Raw genomic sequence first — 18302 nt, forward strand, 5'->3', positions numbered from 1 at the left:
AAAAAACAACAACATTGCGCTCAAGAAAAACTTTTTTTTTTTTTTTTAAATGAAATAAGCGAAAACTAAAATATTCCGCAGTCCCAACTTTTTGTGTGTTTTTTTTGTGTGTGTGGACTAAAAACCACAGGTAGCCAGATGAAGGAGAAGAAATCTGTTGAGCAGCGATCTTTTATTCCAACGCCCTGGGTCGAATCTCTCCTTTATTTTCCGCTGTACGATTGTGGACAGCGACAAGCTAACGAAGTGTTTCTCAGCATGGCATGCTGCTCTCACAGCAGGGGGCCGTCTCCATCTTCTCTTGTATTAGCGTGGCTGTGTGTCATTCGGGTCTGTGTTCATGGACATCCCTGACACTCGCTCAGCCTTCGCCTCTCTGCAGCCTGGGCTAGCTTGGAGCTCTGTGGGGAGCCGTTTGACTAACCGGCCCTCAATGTGTTTCACTCTTCTTTGTCAGCGTGAAGAGAATTTAGTTTATTCTCCGTTCAGTGGCGATGGGGATCCGGCCAGTCGCACCCAATGACTGGCGAAGGAATCCGACCTTACATTTAAAAAAAAATGTGATTCCGTCGTCACAAAGTATAATATACACGGCAAAGGGACGTTTAAAAGATCAATTAGGTTTACCAGAAAAAAACTAAAAACATTTTAGTGTTTTCCTTTAAAAAGGTGTTTACCTACACTGTCAAAAAGTTAAAGCCCATTTTTTCCTCGTAAAATGCATCAATATTTGAAGATCTAAGAGAGACCAAGTTGAACATTTTAATAATTTTGTCTCAAATGTCTTGTTTTTGTCAATACTCCCACTAAGAGTCCAAATAACGCCCCGTTGCGAGCTGAAATATTAAAATATGTTGTCCTTCGTTCGTCAGCTCTGTTCCTCATTGCTAGTCAAGTCATCTCTTACCACTGTACTGGCGGGCTGCTGTCACAGCAGTCTAAAACGTCCTTAAAAAGCTGGGGACTGTGTAACATGGCAGAACAGTCGTGTTTTTTTAAACTTTTCATTCCCACTCGGATGTTCCCTTGTCTTAAAACGTCTTTCACAGCACTGATGACACCAGCTAGTGTGTTATTTGGGTTTCTGCTGATAACATGCTGTCCCGCTCGTGTCAAAATGACGCGTCGTTTGACAAATCTTAGGATCTCGGGAGGTGACAGAAAACAAACTTCTCCAGTGCTCATCTCCAGTTCTCCGTTCCCGTTTTGCTCGTGCAGCATCTTGAGTGGAGATCAGACGCCTGTCTTATGTCAGACGCGACAGCGGCAGAAATCCAGATTTCCACTTCGGCCTTGGACGGGATTGTGAGGTTTCTGAAAGCCGCGGGGGAGTGAGCCGGCTTGACTTCCTGCGTGAGCTGTTAAAATGACAAGAAGCTGATACTCCGGCAGCAGATATGTATTAAAGATGAGTTCTTTTTACATGGGGGGTTATATATACTGAGTAAAGCCACTTATTACGTTGTTTACCCCTTAAGAACTCTGATCTGTCACACTGACAGAGTGGCCCCATCACACAGGGCCGTGAAAGTTGTGAAAATATGAATGGAATTTCTTTTTAAAGAACATTTGCAGAAAACATAGAGCACTTCCTGCAAAGCAAATGCCACGGCTTCTTTTCTTCTTTCATTTGGCTTGTGCTTCTGGGAGTCTCAGGCCTTTTCACGCACGCTCCAACCTCATCAGATGAGTCCGATGGACAGTATTGTCGGAAAGTGACGATCCCGATGTCTGCTGTGGAACATTGAACCCAGGCTTCATTATTTCTGCCTATATTCGTCTCACACCTTGTCTCACTCTTCCTGGAATGAGTTCAGGTGACAGTTGGCTCAGTGAACATCAACTGTCAGTCACGCACTCGGAGGGTGAGTCATCCCCTTGATGTGGTGGGGCTCTAATATATCGCATTCCTGACTCACTCCTTGTGTTCGAGGAGGAGAGTCGATGAGGAAGAAGAAGAACAATAAACCTGTACAGGTTGCAGTCGTTTCACCGCAGTGTGTTTTTTAAATGTTGACACTTTATGAAAGAATCAGAATTAAGCCGCTGGATCGGAGGCCTGTCGTGTGATTGGCTTCCCACCGACTCGGGGGATTAACTCCCAGCCTGGTGGACCTGCATGTATTTGTTTAATATAGCAGTATGAAAGGAAGGGGGTCCATCCCCGGTCCTCAGTCTAACACACTCCTGGAGGAGTGGCCTTTCCTTTTCGTACTGTTATGAATATATTTAACATAGGCCGCTTTCCTTATGTCCTCTTCTTTATGCACACTTTTTGGAGAAAGTAAAGATTCATTCTATTATTATATGATAATACAATTCAACATATTTAGCTTTTTTTCCTCAATATACTCTATTTTGTGTCTGTGATGCGTTTTAAATTGTTGAATAATAGATAACAAACTAGGACAAGCATTATACATTGATTTGAAGCCTTGTTTTTAAACAGAATTGTTTATTCAATGCAAAAACCCATCATTCATATTTTTTTCCCACCGGCTCCTCCTCAAAACTAGGCATTGTTTTCCCCACTAATTATGTACCTTTCTAAAGGAGCGTACACGCCATCTGGACTTCAAACAGCGTGGGGGGGGAGCGCCAGTCTTGTGAGGTCTTTCTTCTGGGCCGCGATGGACTAAATGATGCTGTCAATTTTTCAAAGCGTTTCTATCCCAAGTACCTGATTTAAGATGCGTCAAATGAAGAGGGTGATGACACTCCGCGTTAAGAGGAAGTCCGACGGAGCGAGCGAGGCCCACTTTTACCAAACGATTGGTCCCTGAGATCCGGTTACTCACTGGTTTCCAGTAGCGGGTCTCACGGAGTTTATGATTCTTTGAATTATTTCATCATCATAATCACCATCTTGTGAGAACCTGGTTTTTATTTGTATTTTTTTTTTTTTTATTCAGAACGATTAATCACCGGCGAAGTCATCCGGCACTGTGAAGAGTGGAGTTGTCTTTCTACATGAAGTCATTTAGCATGTCTCAGACAGATGCTTTGCTATCCGACAACATGCATGATGACACGCTATTTATTTCTAAATGTGTATACATCATATACCTGTGAAGGTTGAAATTGTCAGGCTTGCTTGGTTATTATTTGTCAGTTATATGTGTAACACAATATCAGGGCGTTGTGCACATGACACACATGCATACTGCGCTTTAGGATTCCCTTATATATTTATTTTGTGAACAGATAATGAAGAATACATGTGTTCAAGGAATAATCTAACATTAACAGATACCACTGTGACCTCGCCACGCATTAACTGTGGAGCTAGTTGCAGGAGTTGATTAGCTTAGCTTAGCATCAAGACTGGAAGCGGGTAGAAACAACGGCCCCTGCTCTCTCCCAGGCTCAGGAATACGCCTTCTACATGGATTAAACACTTAGTTTAATCCTGAAGCACAAACTGAGCTCCATAGTCACTGCACAGACATGCAGTGGTGTCATCCACCTCTCAGTGAAAGGTCAATCATGGTGACTTAAGTCGGGTTCATAGCACAGGTCAACAAAGCAAAGGTGTTCCACCTGTCACGCTAATACAAACTTCTTCTCACAGCAGTCATTTGAGTTGTCACAGCGGGAGCGGCACATTGTAATTACTGTAATAACACGAATGTGTATTTAACGAGCCACGTCGGTAAGCCTACGTGCCGATACCAGGGCCTGGCACTGATATGCCGACATGGAATACAGCCATCATAAATGTTATTAGTTGCGCCGCGGATTGCCAAGTCATAATCACACCACCGTGAGAAGGGTTTCGCTTGTTCATAGTTAAAGCGAGTTTATTTAATTTTTATTTTAAACAGGAAAACGCATCACTTAACTCTAATGTTATTGCGTCCTTAATGTTTGACGGTAATTAAACAACAGCAGAATTAATCTCCCATTAATAATTCATCATTAAAGATGAACTGGACTAATGGAACTGTATCCGTTTGGAGAGGTGACTCAATCGGGGTGAAGGAAGTCTTCTCTTATGAAACGCGTGGACCCTCTTCACGACTCATAGCTGTCGCTCTTCCTCCCATGGAAGATCACACGTTGTAGATCAGAGACGGGAGTGGCAGCTTTGTGTTTCTTGTGGTCAAACAAAGTGCTCCGCACACCCTGGCTCTTCATAAAGAAGTGATGCCCAAGCGATTGCTATAATACAGTGAGCAAGGGAAGTAGCACGTGGGCTTCAATGTCACAGTAGAAACGACAGCGTTGACGTGGCAGAGGAGCTCTGTCTGTTCTTCAGCTTCTCACCACACTTTGGCCATGAAGATCTCCAGCAGAGGAGGAAGTCTCGTGGCTTCTCTCCGGTTTGATGCACAGAAAGTCTGTCAGCTGGTTCCGTTCTGCCGGTTCTGAACTGACACGGTTTGACCCCCAGTGTTTCGTTTGACTCTCCTATTGTCGCCGAGGGCTGCGCATCACAAAGCCCGTCAGCCGCATGCCGGCGTGCGTCCTGCTGCTCACAGACTCGCTGAAGTGCCAGTGCCTCTTTTCTGAGATTATACTCTAACTTATTGAAAGAGTTTTTGGGAAGGCGGATCATCCACATTTGTTAAAGAGAGAATTAAACATTAAAGATTCTCCGGGGCATCCTTTTGCCCTTGACGGGTAATGCTGAGAGACGGCCGAGTGGGACGTGGAGATGGAGGATTGCATGTGTTTGTTTTTCTTTTGCCTCACTGAATCTGCCGCATGCCATTGCATGTGTGTGACAGCTCCGGCATGTGTGGCTGTTTATCGTGTGTGTGTACAAGTGGATTTGGCTGTTACACTCTCGCCAACACTGGCACACAGAGCCACAGCATCTGCCTGTTTTTGTGACACTCCTTTGAAGTCTCTTTGATTCTCCCTACTGCCCGCTAAAAAAGACTTCAGGCACTTTCTGTCTGATTGCCTTAACGTGGCGGCGTCCTTGGAAGCCCAGGCTTTGAAAGGGAGGGGCAGGAGGCACAGCACATAGCCAGAAATGCCATTTCCAAGAAATAAACCGAGTGAACCAAGGCGAGTAATGAGGATGTGCAATAACTGGGGAATCTGTGCAATGTAGGTAGGGAAGGGTGAAACGCTGATGGTGCCTTGATTATTGCTATTGACTGATCATATCATACAGATACCTGTAAAACGTGTGGTTATGTATCACAATGTGGCTGTTTGAGGACACTACACTATTATAATAGATGTCATAAATGCACATCCAGTGTGTCCTCATACTGAGGTTTAAAATAATGGTGAATTTGCATTAATAAAAAAGAGCTTCTTTCAGTTTTGAGGTTGCAGCCGATCTCCAGCTAAGTGAAGCAGTTTTATTAAAACAGTAAGAGGATCTTTTTTTTTCTCCTTTTGGCCTTTTTTTTCCAAAACTTTGGAGATTTCTGGTGTTTCTGAGGCTGTGGGGTTGGGCTGATTAGCATTCACACTGTGTAATGTTGACGCTCACTGGCAGCACTATTTAAAAAAAAAAAAAAAAAAAAAAAAAAGGCTCCTCGGGTAAAGTCGAGGCTGAGAAGTTCAAAAAGAGAGAGGTCAAGAGAGGGGTCACGCCATCGCAGCAGCCCCTACACAAACACAGGAAACTGCCTCTCACTTACTGTGTCTGCAGCATCACTTTGCTCATACCTGTCAATGTACAGTGTGATTCAGTCTCTCATTGGGTTATCATTATATATGTTTGTTTCTATATTTTCACCCTACAGGACACACAGCGTATGCTTCTGTTTCTCTTGATTCCTCACATGTTTGTCAGAGAACATGGGTGGACTTTCTAATAACTTGTCTTCATTGTAATGTTAAATAAACATATTTGGACATGAATGCATCTGGAGGGATTCATGATGAACAAAAATAGATCTTAAGTACAGTTCACTTTCCCAAACGATGCAGGTAGCCGACATCGTCCTCCAAGTGTAAATCAATTTCTATGTATCAATAAAGACAGCATCTGGTCTCTCGGCTGGAATATGAAATCTTAACCTCGGAGCCACTTGATATCTGCAGGACATCGGTTAACATCGCTCTGTGCGTCTGTCCATCTCTTTTCAGGCGATTTCCGATCTGGGATCCCAGTGTTCCAGCCTCCGCGATGAACTCCAAGCTGTCCGCGCACAGCACAAGCAACAACTGGCTGAGGCGGCATTGCTCTCGGAGGAGGAAAAACGAATGTCGTTCCTGGACAAAGAGACATCCCTGGACCGACTCCGCTCTGACATGGAGCGCATCCGTGGCGACCTTGAGGAAAGCCACCGGCAGGAGAAGGATGCTGCTCAAGAGAAGGTGGGCGAAGGGAAGGAGGGGAGAGACGGGATGCAGTCCGTTTCCACTAGGATGCCGTCTGCATAAATCACGTCGCATCACACTCTGTAGCCTGTATGGATGGACGCCTATGTGAACAAACGTGACATGAACAACTACACATTCATTTGTTCGCTTGCAGAAACCAGCATGGAAAAGAAAATGTCTAAAATGGCCAATAAATATGAATTGAGGAGGAAAAGCTGGGCAGAGGCTTTATTAGCTCCTGCATACAGGGGTGCTGCTGGTGGAGGCGTGGCTGCCTGTCACCTGGTGGCTGCTTCCTGTAGCTCACTCAGGTCTGCTGCGGCCTGCCTGATGTGTCCGCTGTGCAGATCCGTTCATCTTAATGTGTGCAGCGGGGGTTACAGCTGTGCGTGTGTCCGGTCTCATTGAGAGCGCCACAGGAAACCCAGCATATTGCATGCTTGAACAAAGGTTGAGTGAGGTAATGGTGCTGTTGGCATCAACACTACATCTACTCGTGCATGTGTTGAAGCTGAATCTTGTGGTTGACCCTCTTACCGTCATGGGATATACCGTTTTGACTTGTGCACGCTAGTTAGTGGATTAGACTCGAAGGTCGGTCACAGAGAGCCAACATCCAGCTTTTCTTTTTACTATCTTAGTGTACCAGGAAGTACTTTAATTAGAACTTCTGAGGTTTCCTCCCTTTCTTGCTCTCATCCCGTCTCATATTTGCTCCCCTCGCCACGACAGAAACTGGACCCACGGCCGGGAAATCACCCATAATCTTGTGCTGGTCTAGCAGGAAGCTGACCTAAGGTGGTTGATCAGAACCTAATCCCTCAGCAGGTCCCATCAAAGAGAACATTTTTCATTAGACACCATCCCGCGCCAGCTGCGCAGTATTAGCCCCGGAATGCAGGGACCTCCAAAGCACCCAGTCGGCCATTTTGGCTCCATATGGCACACAGAACCAGGGGTACTGAAGGGAGCGAGATCCGAGGGAAAGAGTGTGCTTATTACAGGCTAATCCTCATTTGAAGAAATCACGCTATTTCCTATCAGCCCCGTTTGTTGGGGGGGGATATGTGAAGGCTGTTTTGCAGCTAAAAGTTATTTATTTTTTGGGCTCCCTTTTAAGTCCTGTCGGGGAATCTGGAGTGGATTCAAAGCAGTGATGCTGAATGTGGAACTTAGACTGATAACACTATGAGCAATGTGCTGGTTTCACTTTTTATGAAAGAGATTAATGATTTCTCCTAAAAGTTCACGCTTCTAAAAAAAAAAAAAAAAAAAAAAAAACTCAACAAAGGTTGAACGTCTTGCTTTCGCCCCTTTTTTCTGCTTTCTAATCTGTCTCCAAGTTTGACTTTCGGAGTGGGCTCGGAAAAGTTTCTCTCCTTTGTGGCGGCCGTTTCTTTTCACGTTGGATTGAAGTCGGCCGGCTCTCAGATCCATATTGACTCGTTCGCCCTTTTTTGTAAGCTGAAAATGTCTCGTTCTTTTGATGCAGACAGAAATGCTGTCCTCTGCAGTCCACCATCTTCTTGGAAGCAGAGCCTGGGCAGGCCAGCCCCCCACCACCACCACCCTTTTTTTTTCCTCCAACACATCTCCCAGATCCTGGAAAAAAGGCCGGAGAAATCCATTAAATCCATGAATGGATTCCCATCAAAGACGCATGCGTTTAAGGGAGAGACAGAGAGGGAGAGAGGGACACAGGGGGGTGGGATGCGTCAGGGGGGTGGGATGTGTCAGGGGGGTGGGATGTGTTTGGGGGGTGGGATGCGTCAGGGGGGTGGGATGTGTCTGGGGGGTGGGATGCGTCTGGGGGGTGGGATGCGTCAGGGGGGTGGGATGTGTTTGGGGGGTGGGATGCGTCAGGGGGGTGGGATGCGTCTGGGGGGTGGGATGCGTCTGGGGGGTGGGATGTGTCAGGGGGGTGGGATGTGTTTGGGGGGTGGGATGCGTCAGGGGGGTGGGATGCGTCTGGGGGGTGGGATGTGTTTGGGGAGTCGACAGCCGAAGCTGTTGGAATGAAATAATGAGAAACAGAATATCAGGGAGATCAGACGTTCAGATAGTTCCATACAGTTGAGCTGCACCACAGAAGAGAGGAGAAGAGAAGGAAAAGTGATGGAGGTAGGCTGAGTTGAAGGTGTGTGTGTGTGTGTGTGTGTGTGTGTGTGTGTGTGTGTGTGTGTGTGTGTGTGTGTGTGTGTGTGTGTGTGTGTGTGTGTGTGTGTGTGTGTGTGTGTGTGTGTGTGTGTGTGTGTGTGTGTGTGTGTGTGTGTGTGTGTGTGTGTGTGTGTGTGTGTGTGTGTGTGTGTGTGTGTGTGTGTGTGTGTGTGTGTGTGTGTGTGTGTGTGTGTGTGTGTGTGTGTGTGTGTGTGTGTGTGTGTGTGTGTGTGTGTGTGTGTGTGTGTGTGTGTGTCACATGACCCCAGACCTCCCAATCTCCGTTCTCCACTGTGGGGCCTGTGAAGCTGCCTATGTGCCTGATAGAGACGCTTCAACTCTGGGCTACAGTGAGCCGGGTCCTGCCTCTCACCTACACCACCTCCTTATCCTACACCTGTCTGTCTCTCCCTGTCTTCCCCCACAAGTTTGTGGCACAGAACATCAGGACTTTCTATGAAGAGTTACCAGAAATCTGGTGTGTGTGTGAGAGATATTCCCCTATCAGTCCTTTCTTTAGCGTGTGTGTGATGATAAAACACAGGTCATATTTGCAGATAGTGCTTAATCGGCAGTACGTCTGTGAGCTTCCAGTTTGAAAGGAGAAAGGCTCTTTGTGTTGGACCCGTCACTCCACACTGGATCTACTCCCTGCTTGTCAATACTGGAGATCTGAGATACTGTGAGACAAAAGTTCAAAAGGCCTCAGGTTTGATAGGAAATGAATAACGTCTGGAACTTTTCATATTTTCTGTCTGGAGAGCTTTTTGAACTGCTTGTGGAGATTAGATGGGCAAAGTGTGTGTGTGTGTGTGTGTGTGTGTGTGTGTGTGTGTGTGTGTGTGTGTGTGTGTGTGTGTAGTGTGTGCGTGTGCGTGTGCGTGCGTGTGCGCGCGCGCATGTGTGTACACATTCTTGGGACTTTTTAATTACTAAGAATAAGAATGGGTGTGTATTTGCACTCCTCCCGTGTGTGTGTGGGTACACACATGTCTACTCCCACTCCAGATCAAAGGGGCATTTCACCAAACTAACCAAGTGTGACAAAACCTGCTGCAGGCGAACAGGCAGCTCGTTGGCACCCAGCAGCCACAACAGTGGCCCTCTGGGTGCCTCTGGCCGTGGCCCATGTGGCACCAAAGTGCTCCTTCTTTGACACGCACACACAAACAGGTTGAGAAGTACAAGGCCGAGGTGTGAAACCAGTCTCTCTTTTTATTTTTATTCACACACAGAATATAAACATCCAACGACTTGAGAGGTCTTCTGCATCATTTGGCTGCAACGCGTTTCTACTAAGTGAAAATACACTTGGTTAACGTACTTTTACGACTTCAAAGCAACTGGTTGCCAACAAATGATCAAGTGTGTGTTTTGCTTGGACCAACTTGGTGGCTGCTGTTTGGTGAGCGTCGCCGGCCTTCTGATCCAACATTTTGGATCCAGATGTTCCCTTCCCATAGAGTCAGTCGCGGTGGATCATTTGTGAGCAGATTTTATTTCATCTGTGGGAAATTGCACAGACAAAAGTTGTTTGTGACCACGGTCGGTGATGCAGCTTGAGAAGAGGAATGCGGTTTGTTAAGGCTCAGACTTCAACCCTCATTAGAGTTCTTTGGCAAAGGGGAAATCATCTGTGTGTAACTTGTGTTTGTTCTTCTGCGCACAAAGCTGACTCGGCAATCTTTTTATGTGGCCGGAGATCCATCTGCTCTCACACTGTTGGACCTGACCATACCTACATGTGGTTTGACTGATTGCATCTTAATGTGTCTGCAATGTGTTCTTGTGGCATTCACTTCCATATTTGGAAGCGTGCGTTTGTGATCGGACCACACAAGATGTGTTCTGGTGCAGAACATGCAACATGTTCATTGAGCACAGCGCCCGTCGTTGGGCCTCTTTTCATTGTGGATCTGGTTTGTGTGGGTCTCTTAATGGGGTGACACCAGCAACCCCTGCGTCACCTGAAGGTCGTCACTGCGCCACCTGAAGGTCGTCACTGCGTCCACAGGCAGTGACGACACCGTATCTACGAAGCGTTGTGAGTAGAAAAGTCCTTCTTCGTGACAATAAATGCAGAAAGTTCAACCAGGGATTTAATACAATGTTCCAGTTCGTGAACCTCTTCATAAACCATCCATATGCCTCCATTCACGCCAGCTTTGATCCTTTGATCCTTTCAGCCTCGGTGAGGGAAACGTTCTCCCTCTCAGCCAGAAGATGGTGGTACGAGGTTGTTGTCGTTGTTGTCATAGCCACGTCTTGCCTCTCTCTCTCCTGCTGTCGCTGCACATTTATTAGGTTGGTTCTCTGCCATTTGGAGAGACACCAAATCACATTATTCAGTTGGTCATGGATTAAACGAGGAGAAGAGAAACATAGACGGAGGGATGATCAAAGAGGGTCTGCATTCACCTCGCACTAGCAGACTAAATGGGAGACAAAGAGATGGGGGAGGCAGAGCGAGGGATCTGATTTTACGGGAGAAAGATGTCAAGTTTGGGATGTTTCGTGCATTCAGATTATTGGTTCTATGTGTCTGCGGCCGGTATATGTTTACATCACAGCTGCGCCACAAACACACATTAAAGCACTTGTGTATGAGCATAAGTTGTTTGTTTGTGTGTGCGCAGACGTATCTGAGCTCCTCGTTCCCTCAGTGCACCATCGGGCCCGGCGGCAGAGAGAGAGAGAGAGAGAGTGAGAGAGAGAAAGAGAGAGAGAGAGTCACCCAGCCAGCAGATGAAAGAGTCAAAGTAAAGGCTTTGCCGTCCCAAAAAAACATCACACAGTTCCCTTGCTCACTTTTTGAGGGGGGGAAGCGACACACTTTCTCAATCGCATTAAAACACGGCGTCAGGCAGGTCCCATCTTGTTGCACGCTATAGATTACACTTTGGTTTGAAGTGAGAGTTTTAAGTGGGACACCGTGATATTGGGCTCTGTTTTTCGGGGTTAAACTCGAATTCATCCCACATCTGAACATCAGGCAGACTTATTGATCAAAGTCGGGATGGAGGCATAAATAGATCGGAAGTGAGGCAGAAAGACAGGTCCATCAAAGTTCAATGTTAAAATCTCCTTAACAGCCCTCTGAAGTGACCTCTGAAGTGACCTCTGTTCACAAAAAACTGTACACGCACTTTTTCTGTGGTTTTAAACAACGAAAGAATTTCTGTGATTCTATCGGCGGCCGTGACCATTAAGCCTCAAACCACCTTTTCTGCCTGACCTGCTGATGTCGTTAAGCCCCCTCACTGATGACCGTGGGTGTGATCGGTGGTCAGCGAGTTATCTCTGAACGGTCGTGTGTTGTATGTTTATCTACCGGCTCGTGTGCGACGCATCATTTCTGTACCGTGCGGCGCTGACAGTGAGCAGCGAGGATTAAGAGAATCACTACTGACGAGCAGCGATGGCAAACTGTGAGGTGGAAATAAAGTCTCTGTGTCTCACACAAGACGGCGATGATTACAGACACACGAGCAAATAACATCTCCCGGCTCTCCCTCGCTGGCAGATTGAACTCAAATGGTTCTGAGACGTGCCGAGTGAACAGAAGGCCGTTTGAATGCTGCCACTAAAAATGAAAGATTGTCTTAGAAATCATGTTGTTGTTTTTTGTTTGTTTGTTTTTGAGAAATGAACCCCACAAATCAGTTCCCGAGTGTGCAATATACGGCGAGTTGTAGACCAACAACCATCAAAAGAGCTTTAAAACAGCCCTTCGCCTGTTCAGCGGTTGTCACATTGTGTCCTTTTCATGTGTTGGGTGACATCACCCGTGTGTTGCGTCAGTTTTATATAGCAATGCGAGATGATTGGAAACATATCGGAGGAAAAAATGCCATATGGAGGCAATATCCTGTCCAGGACTGTAGCCTGAACTGAACACATTCTGAAAGTCCTGGAAACCGTCACGGTGACGTCAGCGTGTGTCAGACGAGTGAAACCGATCTGTCGTGGCCAGCAGGGGGCGACTCCTCTGGTAAAACTGAGTCCGCTAGTATGGAAGTCTTTGAGAAAATGACTCTACTTCTCACTTGAGTTTATTACCTCAGTAACCGTTGTACATGAGAGTTTCTGATTGACAGTGGTGTCCATTCTGGGCGTTGTTCTTGCAACTTTAACCACGTTCACGTTGTCTGAAAGTTAATTGTTGCATGTCGGTCGCCTAAAACCGTCTAATTCCGCGTTCGGTCGTGCTTTCCCCTCTCGAGTCACTTCTCAACAGGAAGGTGGCGGACATAATGATTAACTGGAGGCTTCGGGACGCCTGTCCTCAAACCAACGGGTGACGTCACGCTGACCGCGTCATGTGTTCCGTCTGCGGCGTTGGCGAGATTGTTCTATCGAGGAGCGTTTACTTTAGTTTCTTCCTCCTTTATCAACAATCCAACGGTCCATTCCAGAGAACCGGCCTCACTGCACACCTTGAGCAAGGCTCACTTCCAAACAGCCACAGATGAAGGCCAAATACTGGATGTGTGTTTGGCCTTCATGTGTCCTGTTTGGCCATTGTTTGTGTTTGAATAAGTGTGTGTGCGTGTGTGTGTGTGTGTGTTGCCTGGTTCCCACTGCAGATTATTAATTAGGTTCTGGTAAGCGGTGCATGCCTTGCCTTCAGATCCACTTCCACTCTCTTAACGCACACACAAGTACCTTTGCACACGCACACAAACACACACACACACACACACACACTTCAAAGCAGTCGCACTCCACACAGCTCGGATTAAGAGGCGATTGAAGAGCCTGATACAGCCTCAAAGTGCCTTCAGCACAAAAATGCCTTTGGCAGGGCACAGGTAGTCTCTTTGAAAGTGCTTACACACACACACACACACACACACACACACATATGGCTTTTAATTTAGCTCTGATTTTCCCTTTGTATTTGTCACAGTCCTATCGGGTTATTTTTCTTGCATGTACTATCCATATCTTCATCTATTTCCAGACATTTGTAATGTGTGTTTAGATGGTTGAGCTGTATGATGTTGTGTAACGCTTCCTAGTAGCACGCTCTTTATGTTCTTATGAAACATCTGAGCCTGTTTACACGTCAATATGGCCATGTGTTACCACGAATACACTAACGTGTGTCATATACAGTACAGAGAGTCACACACACCTCGTTACCTCACAGACAATTACAAAGATGATGCTGATATATAACTTTGACGTCAACATGTTCCCGTCTAAGACACATTTAAGTCTCATCTTTAAAGCAATCATATCTGTGGTGTTTGTGGCGATGTTTTTACAGCAAATGTCGTCTGCTTGAGGGTTCTGGTTAAAATAAATCTAATACTACCTGCCACGGCGCCACTTCAACTAAGCCGGAGTCAAGATGGAGTAAAGGGAGACCACTACAAAACAAAAAAGGACTCCCAAACACAATTCCTACACCCTTCTTTGTCTCCCCCTCTCTCATCAGCTGCTGTAGGGCCCCAAGAGCAAACTGCCACTCAAAGAGTCCTGGCGCAGGAAGACAGGCCCGTATCCTTGGCGATGGCTCTGTGTTTCCGTGGTGACGGGTGTGTCCGCTCTGAGCCGGGCGGCGGTGTTTGGATGGGTGGCAGAGTCCAAACGCAGCTCCGGTGTTGAGGGCTGCGTTCAATGACACGTGTTTGTTAGCGGGTTGTCCGTGTGTGTGTTTTTAATGCATGAATCCAGTTTACTGCATTTCTTTCAAACTTTCTACATGAGTTTCTGCGTGGCCGGTGTTTTTATATTTCTGTGTTTGTTGAACAAGTTTTCTCTACTTTGTTGCTTATCGCTGACTCATCAATGGCATTGCGAGATGCTTCCTGGAGCAGCTGAAGACTCGCCAGCCTTTCAAATAATGAGCGACTCCAACCCCCGTACACTCGGGCCGTGGTCTCGCTCTGCAGTACTCGTATAGACCGTGTCACCGTGCGAACAGGCAGCCATTGACATCCCCATCGGATTCCGTCACTTCACACCTAATTACCTCGCTCCACTGTTCAGCCTTTCACTGGAACTCTGGCACCACAACACAGCCGGCTGAGCGCAGGCAGATCTTGTGTGAGACACTCGCGGGCTTCGCTTCCAGCTGGCGAGCTTCCCATCGAGAAACGACCGGAAACAAAGAGACGAGCGCCGCTCGATAAACTCCCAACAACAATCCTCATTGGCTCCTCGTCGGTCTCCGCCGTGTTGTGTCTCCCAGCTTCTCCCGTTCGGCTCGCTTGCTTTCTTTTGTCTTTTTTTTTTCTTTTTCTCCCGAGCTAATTGGCAGCAACGTTTTAATTCCCCCGCCTGCCCCCCTTCTTGTTAAGTGATGAATTGTTGGCAGGGGATCAAAGGGGAGTGGTGCCCACTGTGCACCATGCCCGTCACTACCTGCTGGCACGCATGAGCGTTGGGACTGGCCCCGTGCCAAGGGGGCCACAGGCCTCCACCACGAGGTCAACAGGAGTGTGTGCGCGTGTGTGTGCGTGTGTGCGTGTGTGTGTGTGTGTGTGCGCGTGTGCGTGTGTGCGTGTGCGTGTGTGTGTGTGTGTGTGTGTGTGTGTGTGTGCGCGTGCTCTCCCTCTCTTTGTGTCTCTCTATCTGTCTGACTGCATATCTCTTTCTCACACTCCCCTCTCCCTTCTTGTTGCAGACCAACAGCCGGCTGAAGCAGATTGAGAAAGAGTTCAGTCAGAAGCTCGCCAAGTCGGCCCAGGTAATCAGGGCTCTCTTCCACCCTTCGTTCCACCCCCCTCTTTCATTTTATATTCCCCTTTTTCCACTGAACTGCTTGAAAGATTGGTCAAATGCACTGATGGGAGAGGTGAGGAAGCACATGCGAAAACACACACAAGTTCTTGACAGCAAGCCACCCTGCCCTTTACCCTTAGAGCAGATACACACACACACACACACACACACACACACATCCCATATCTGGCATGAGGTTTGTGCAGAGCTCAGATAAATCCACCTAGACATAGAACACATAAAGAATATCTGCCTCATGCCTGATATGTTGGATGCGTTGATGATGCAGCTGTTTGCCCTTTTTTGTGGCACTAATCAATATGTTTATATAACAGTGAATCGAATACCTACATGTGAAGTGGAAGGGAGCCAGAAGGAGTGTAAATACTAGAGAGTCTGCACCGGTAGCCTCTGCAACATCTTTAAGTATAAATCAACTTTAAAGGATCTGTTCAAGTCCCTAATTATGATTCACACCTCCATCCTCCGTACCTGGGTTCCAACTGCTCGTCTCCTCAGACGGAGCCCGTTCAAAACTCATTCTTCTGTCCAACCAGGAATAGAACTTCCCAGGACACTCTGTCATTCAGCAACATGTCTCCGAAGGTTCGGGCAGCTTTTACCAAAACGCCCAAAAGTAGTGTTTACATTACAAAAGAAAAGAGTTTTCTTCTTGATTATGTAGCAGGGTAGAATATCACAATCATTGGCCGTAATTGCACCTCGTTACCCAAAGAAGAGATTCAAGGAAGGGGTGGGGGGGGGGGTGTTTTTCTTTCTTTCTTCTCCTCGCCCCCCTTTTTTTTGGGGGGGGGGGGGGGGTTGGCTGGCAAAGGCACAGAGTTGAAAGCGGGGTTGACAAGCAGATGTTGTGAGAAAACGGTAGCTTATTAGGTTACGCAACGCTCGACTTCAAACGAAGTTGGATGCTGTGCGAAAGTTCATCCGCAGACGAAGCAACAAGGGGTTAATTCTCTGTTGTGGGGACAACTCTCTCTCTCTGCCGTTAAAGGAATCAACACCGTTAAGTGTGAGTGTGTTGTTCTGCTGAAGGTGCAAACATATTAATATGCGTGATTAATGCAGGCTATTGGTTTTAGAAGTTAAAGGTGGAGCGAGGGAGGATGGCGGGGGGGGTCGCTGCCTACCCCCCTTGGGGGCAACTCAGTCGAATGTAAACAAGAGGCCTATGAACCTCACATGCTAACCCCAGCCGTTAACCCCTCACTGTCAGACAGGGGGCATCGCTCTTGAGCTCAACTGAATGGCTAATAACCCAATTAAAAGCATACCACGCCATACATTATCCTGAGACGTGAGGGTATATGTTCACACACACACACACACACACACGCCTTCCTCTTTTTGTCTCTTATTCTCTGTATTTCTCATTCGCACTCGTACGTACAGCGACTCCTAATTAGTGTCTCTCCCATCCTGTGTGTTAAGCATCTGGCTGTGAGTGGTCCTCCTGGGTGACCTGAGAACGCGTCCCTCACTTAATGATCAGGCTGCAGTGGGTGGGAGCTCATTACTTTATGCCTGACCGGCTCATTGGCCACGGGAGGCACAGTGCAGGAGATGCATCTCGTTCCGGAAGCTGGAGGTTCACTCCACATGCAAATGTCCCTCGTTTAGTTCAGCACTCTACTGGTTTGTTGAGTTCCAAAAACCGTGCTCACACGTGACCTCGTAGGCGTAAATGAGTCAAATAGGATATGTTACAGTATTTATTCCAACGTAGGGATGAACCCACAGAGTCATCCCCTGACCGCAGCGTTTTACTGTTCATCAGCGCCTTGTTTTGGTTTTGCAGCCTCAGATTTAGCGTGTCGGTTCAGTCTCGCCGCTCATCAGCGTCGACGTAGCAGGACATGTTTTCAGTGAAAAGGCCACGGGCCTAAAACCCAATAGCAGACAAAGTTAACAAACCAGCTGGGGAACATAGTTCAGTGTTAAGCGGCTCAGGAGCAAGAGACTCCCTCAGGAGATGTTGGAGACCACAACGAAGCTTATTGGACTAAATTAATTCTACTGTTGAGATCTGTTGATGCAGGTTTAAGTAAAAGTTCACAGCTGTGCTGTTTTTGGCTGAAGCTATGACGTCACCATCACTGAGCATCCAATCGTGTTAATACGTCATTTAAGGCTGTGATTTTATCAATTAATTAGCTCATTTATTTCTTGAATAATCAATTAAAAATGTGTTTAAAAACTAAATATCTTTAGAATTGTTGCAGATAAGTTTTCTGTTAATTATCGTATAAGAGATTATCGTCCAGATCGCTTATTTATTATTATTTATATCACTTAAATCAGAGGCGTGTGGAGGTCTGGAACCAGGTGTGTGCAAGACATCCCCTTTTCTGTATTATAGTTCTAGTTATTCACCTTTTTGTTTACAAACAGGTGAATAAGCACCTTTTTATTTGTTGTGTACCTCTGGTTCATGGAGAGGGGCGCCTGCCTTTAGCCCTGACCACAGATGCCAGGAGGCTTTAGTCTCACCAGACCAATTACAGCCTTAAAAAGGCCTCGCTGGCTATCAGACACAGGAATAACAAGACAGACAGCGAGTTCACTAGTTCAGAGTACCGCCGCCGCCTGGGGTTAAAATGCAGGGAATCCATATTGTACAATAATTATTATGCCCAGAAAAGATGTTCCCCATAATCATGTGTCATTTGTTACTTTCATGTGGCTTTCCCACTGACAGAATAAGCCTAATCTCCCTCTCATCTCTCTCTCTCTGGTCGAGCCACACTACTCTAACTCTCACGCTCCCACACAAAGTGCAGATTCCAGCAGAGTCGGTCCTCCAGAGTTTGAACACGGTAAACAATCATCTGTCTAGCCCAAAGCTAGTAGCCCCCCCCACACACACACACACACACACACACACACACACACACACACACGCGCGCACACACACACACACACCTCCTCTGTCTCTCTCTCCCTTCCCCTCTTTGACTTTCTCTCATCTTTCCTCTGCCTTTCCCTGACAGTGGCTTAAATAGAATGTTAATTTTGACTGGAGGATTTCAAAGCCGAGGCGGTTCCTTTTCATCTTGGTGAGCACCACAAGTTCACCAACACAAAGTCACTGCGCTCCTCAAAAA

At 46.8% G+C, this 18302-nt stretch overlaps 1 protein-coding gene across 5 annotated transcripts in view; it reads left to right on the plus strand.

The window, feature by feature from the left end:
* The window catches only part of cep112 (centrosomal protein 112), an 89274-nt gene that overhangs the window by 49458 nt on the left and 21514 nt on the right, over positions 1–18302 (plus strand). For all 5 annotated transcript variants that reach the window (XM_034540447.1, XM_034540449.1, XM_034540448.1 and 2 more), the window contains 2 exons: positions 6055–6285; positions 15083–15145. In XM_034540447.1, the coding sequence (XP_034396338.1) occupies positions 6055–6285; positions 15083–15145 (294 nt within the window). The remainder of the gene's footprint in view (positions 1–6054; positions 6286–15082; positions 15146–18302) is intronic.

The sequence above is a fragment of the Cyclopterus lumpus genome, chromosome 8 (assembly GCF_009769545.1).
Source record: "Cyclopterus lumpus isolate fCycLum1 chromosome 8, fCycLum1.pri, whole genome shotgun sequence".
In the NCBI taxonomy this organism is placed as follows: Eukaryota; Metazoa; Chordata; class Actinopteri; order Perciformes; family Cyclopteridae; genus Cyclopterus; species Cyclopterus lumpus.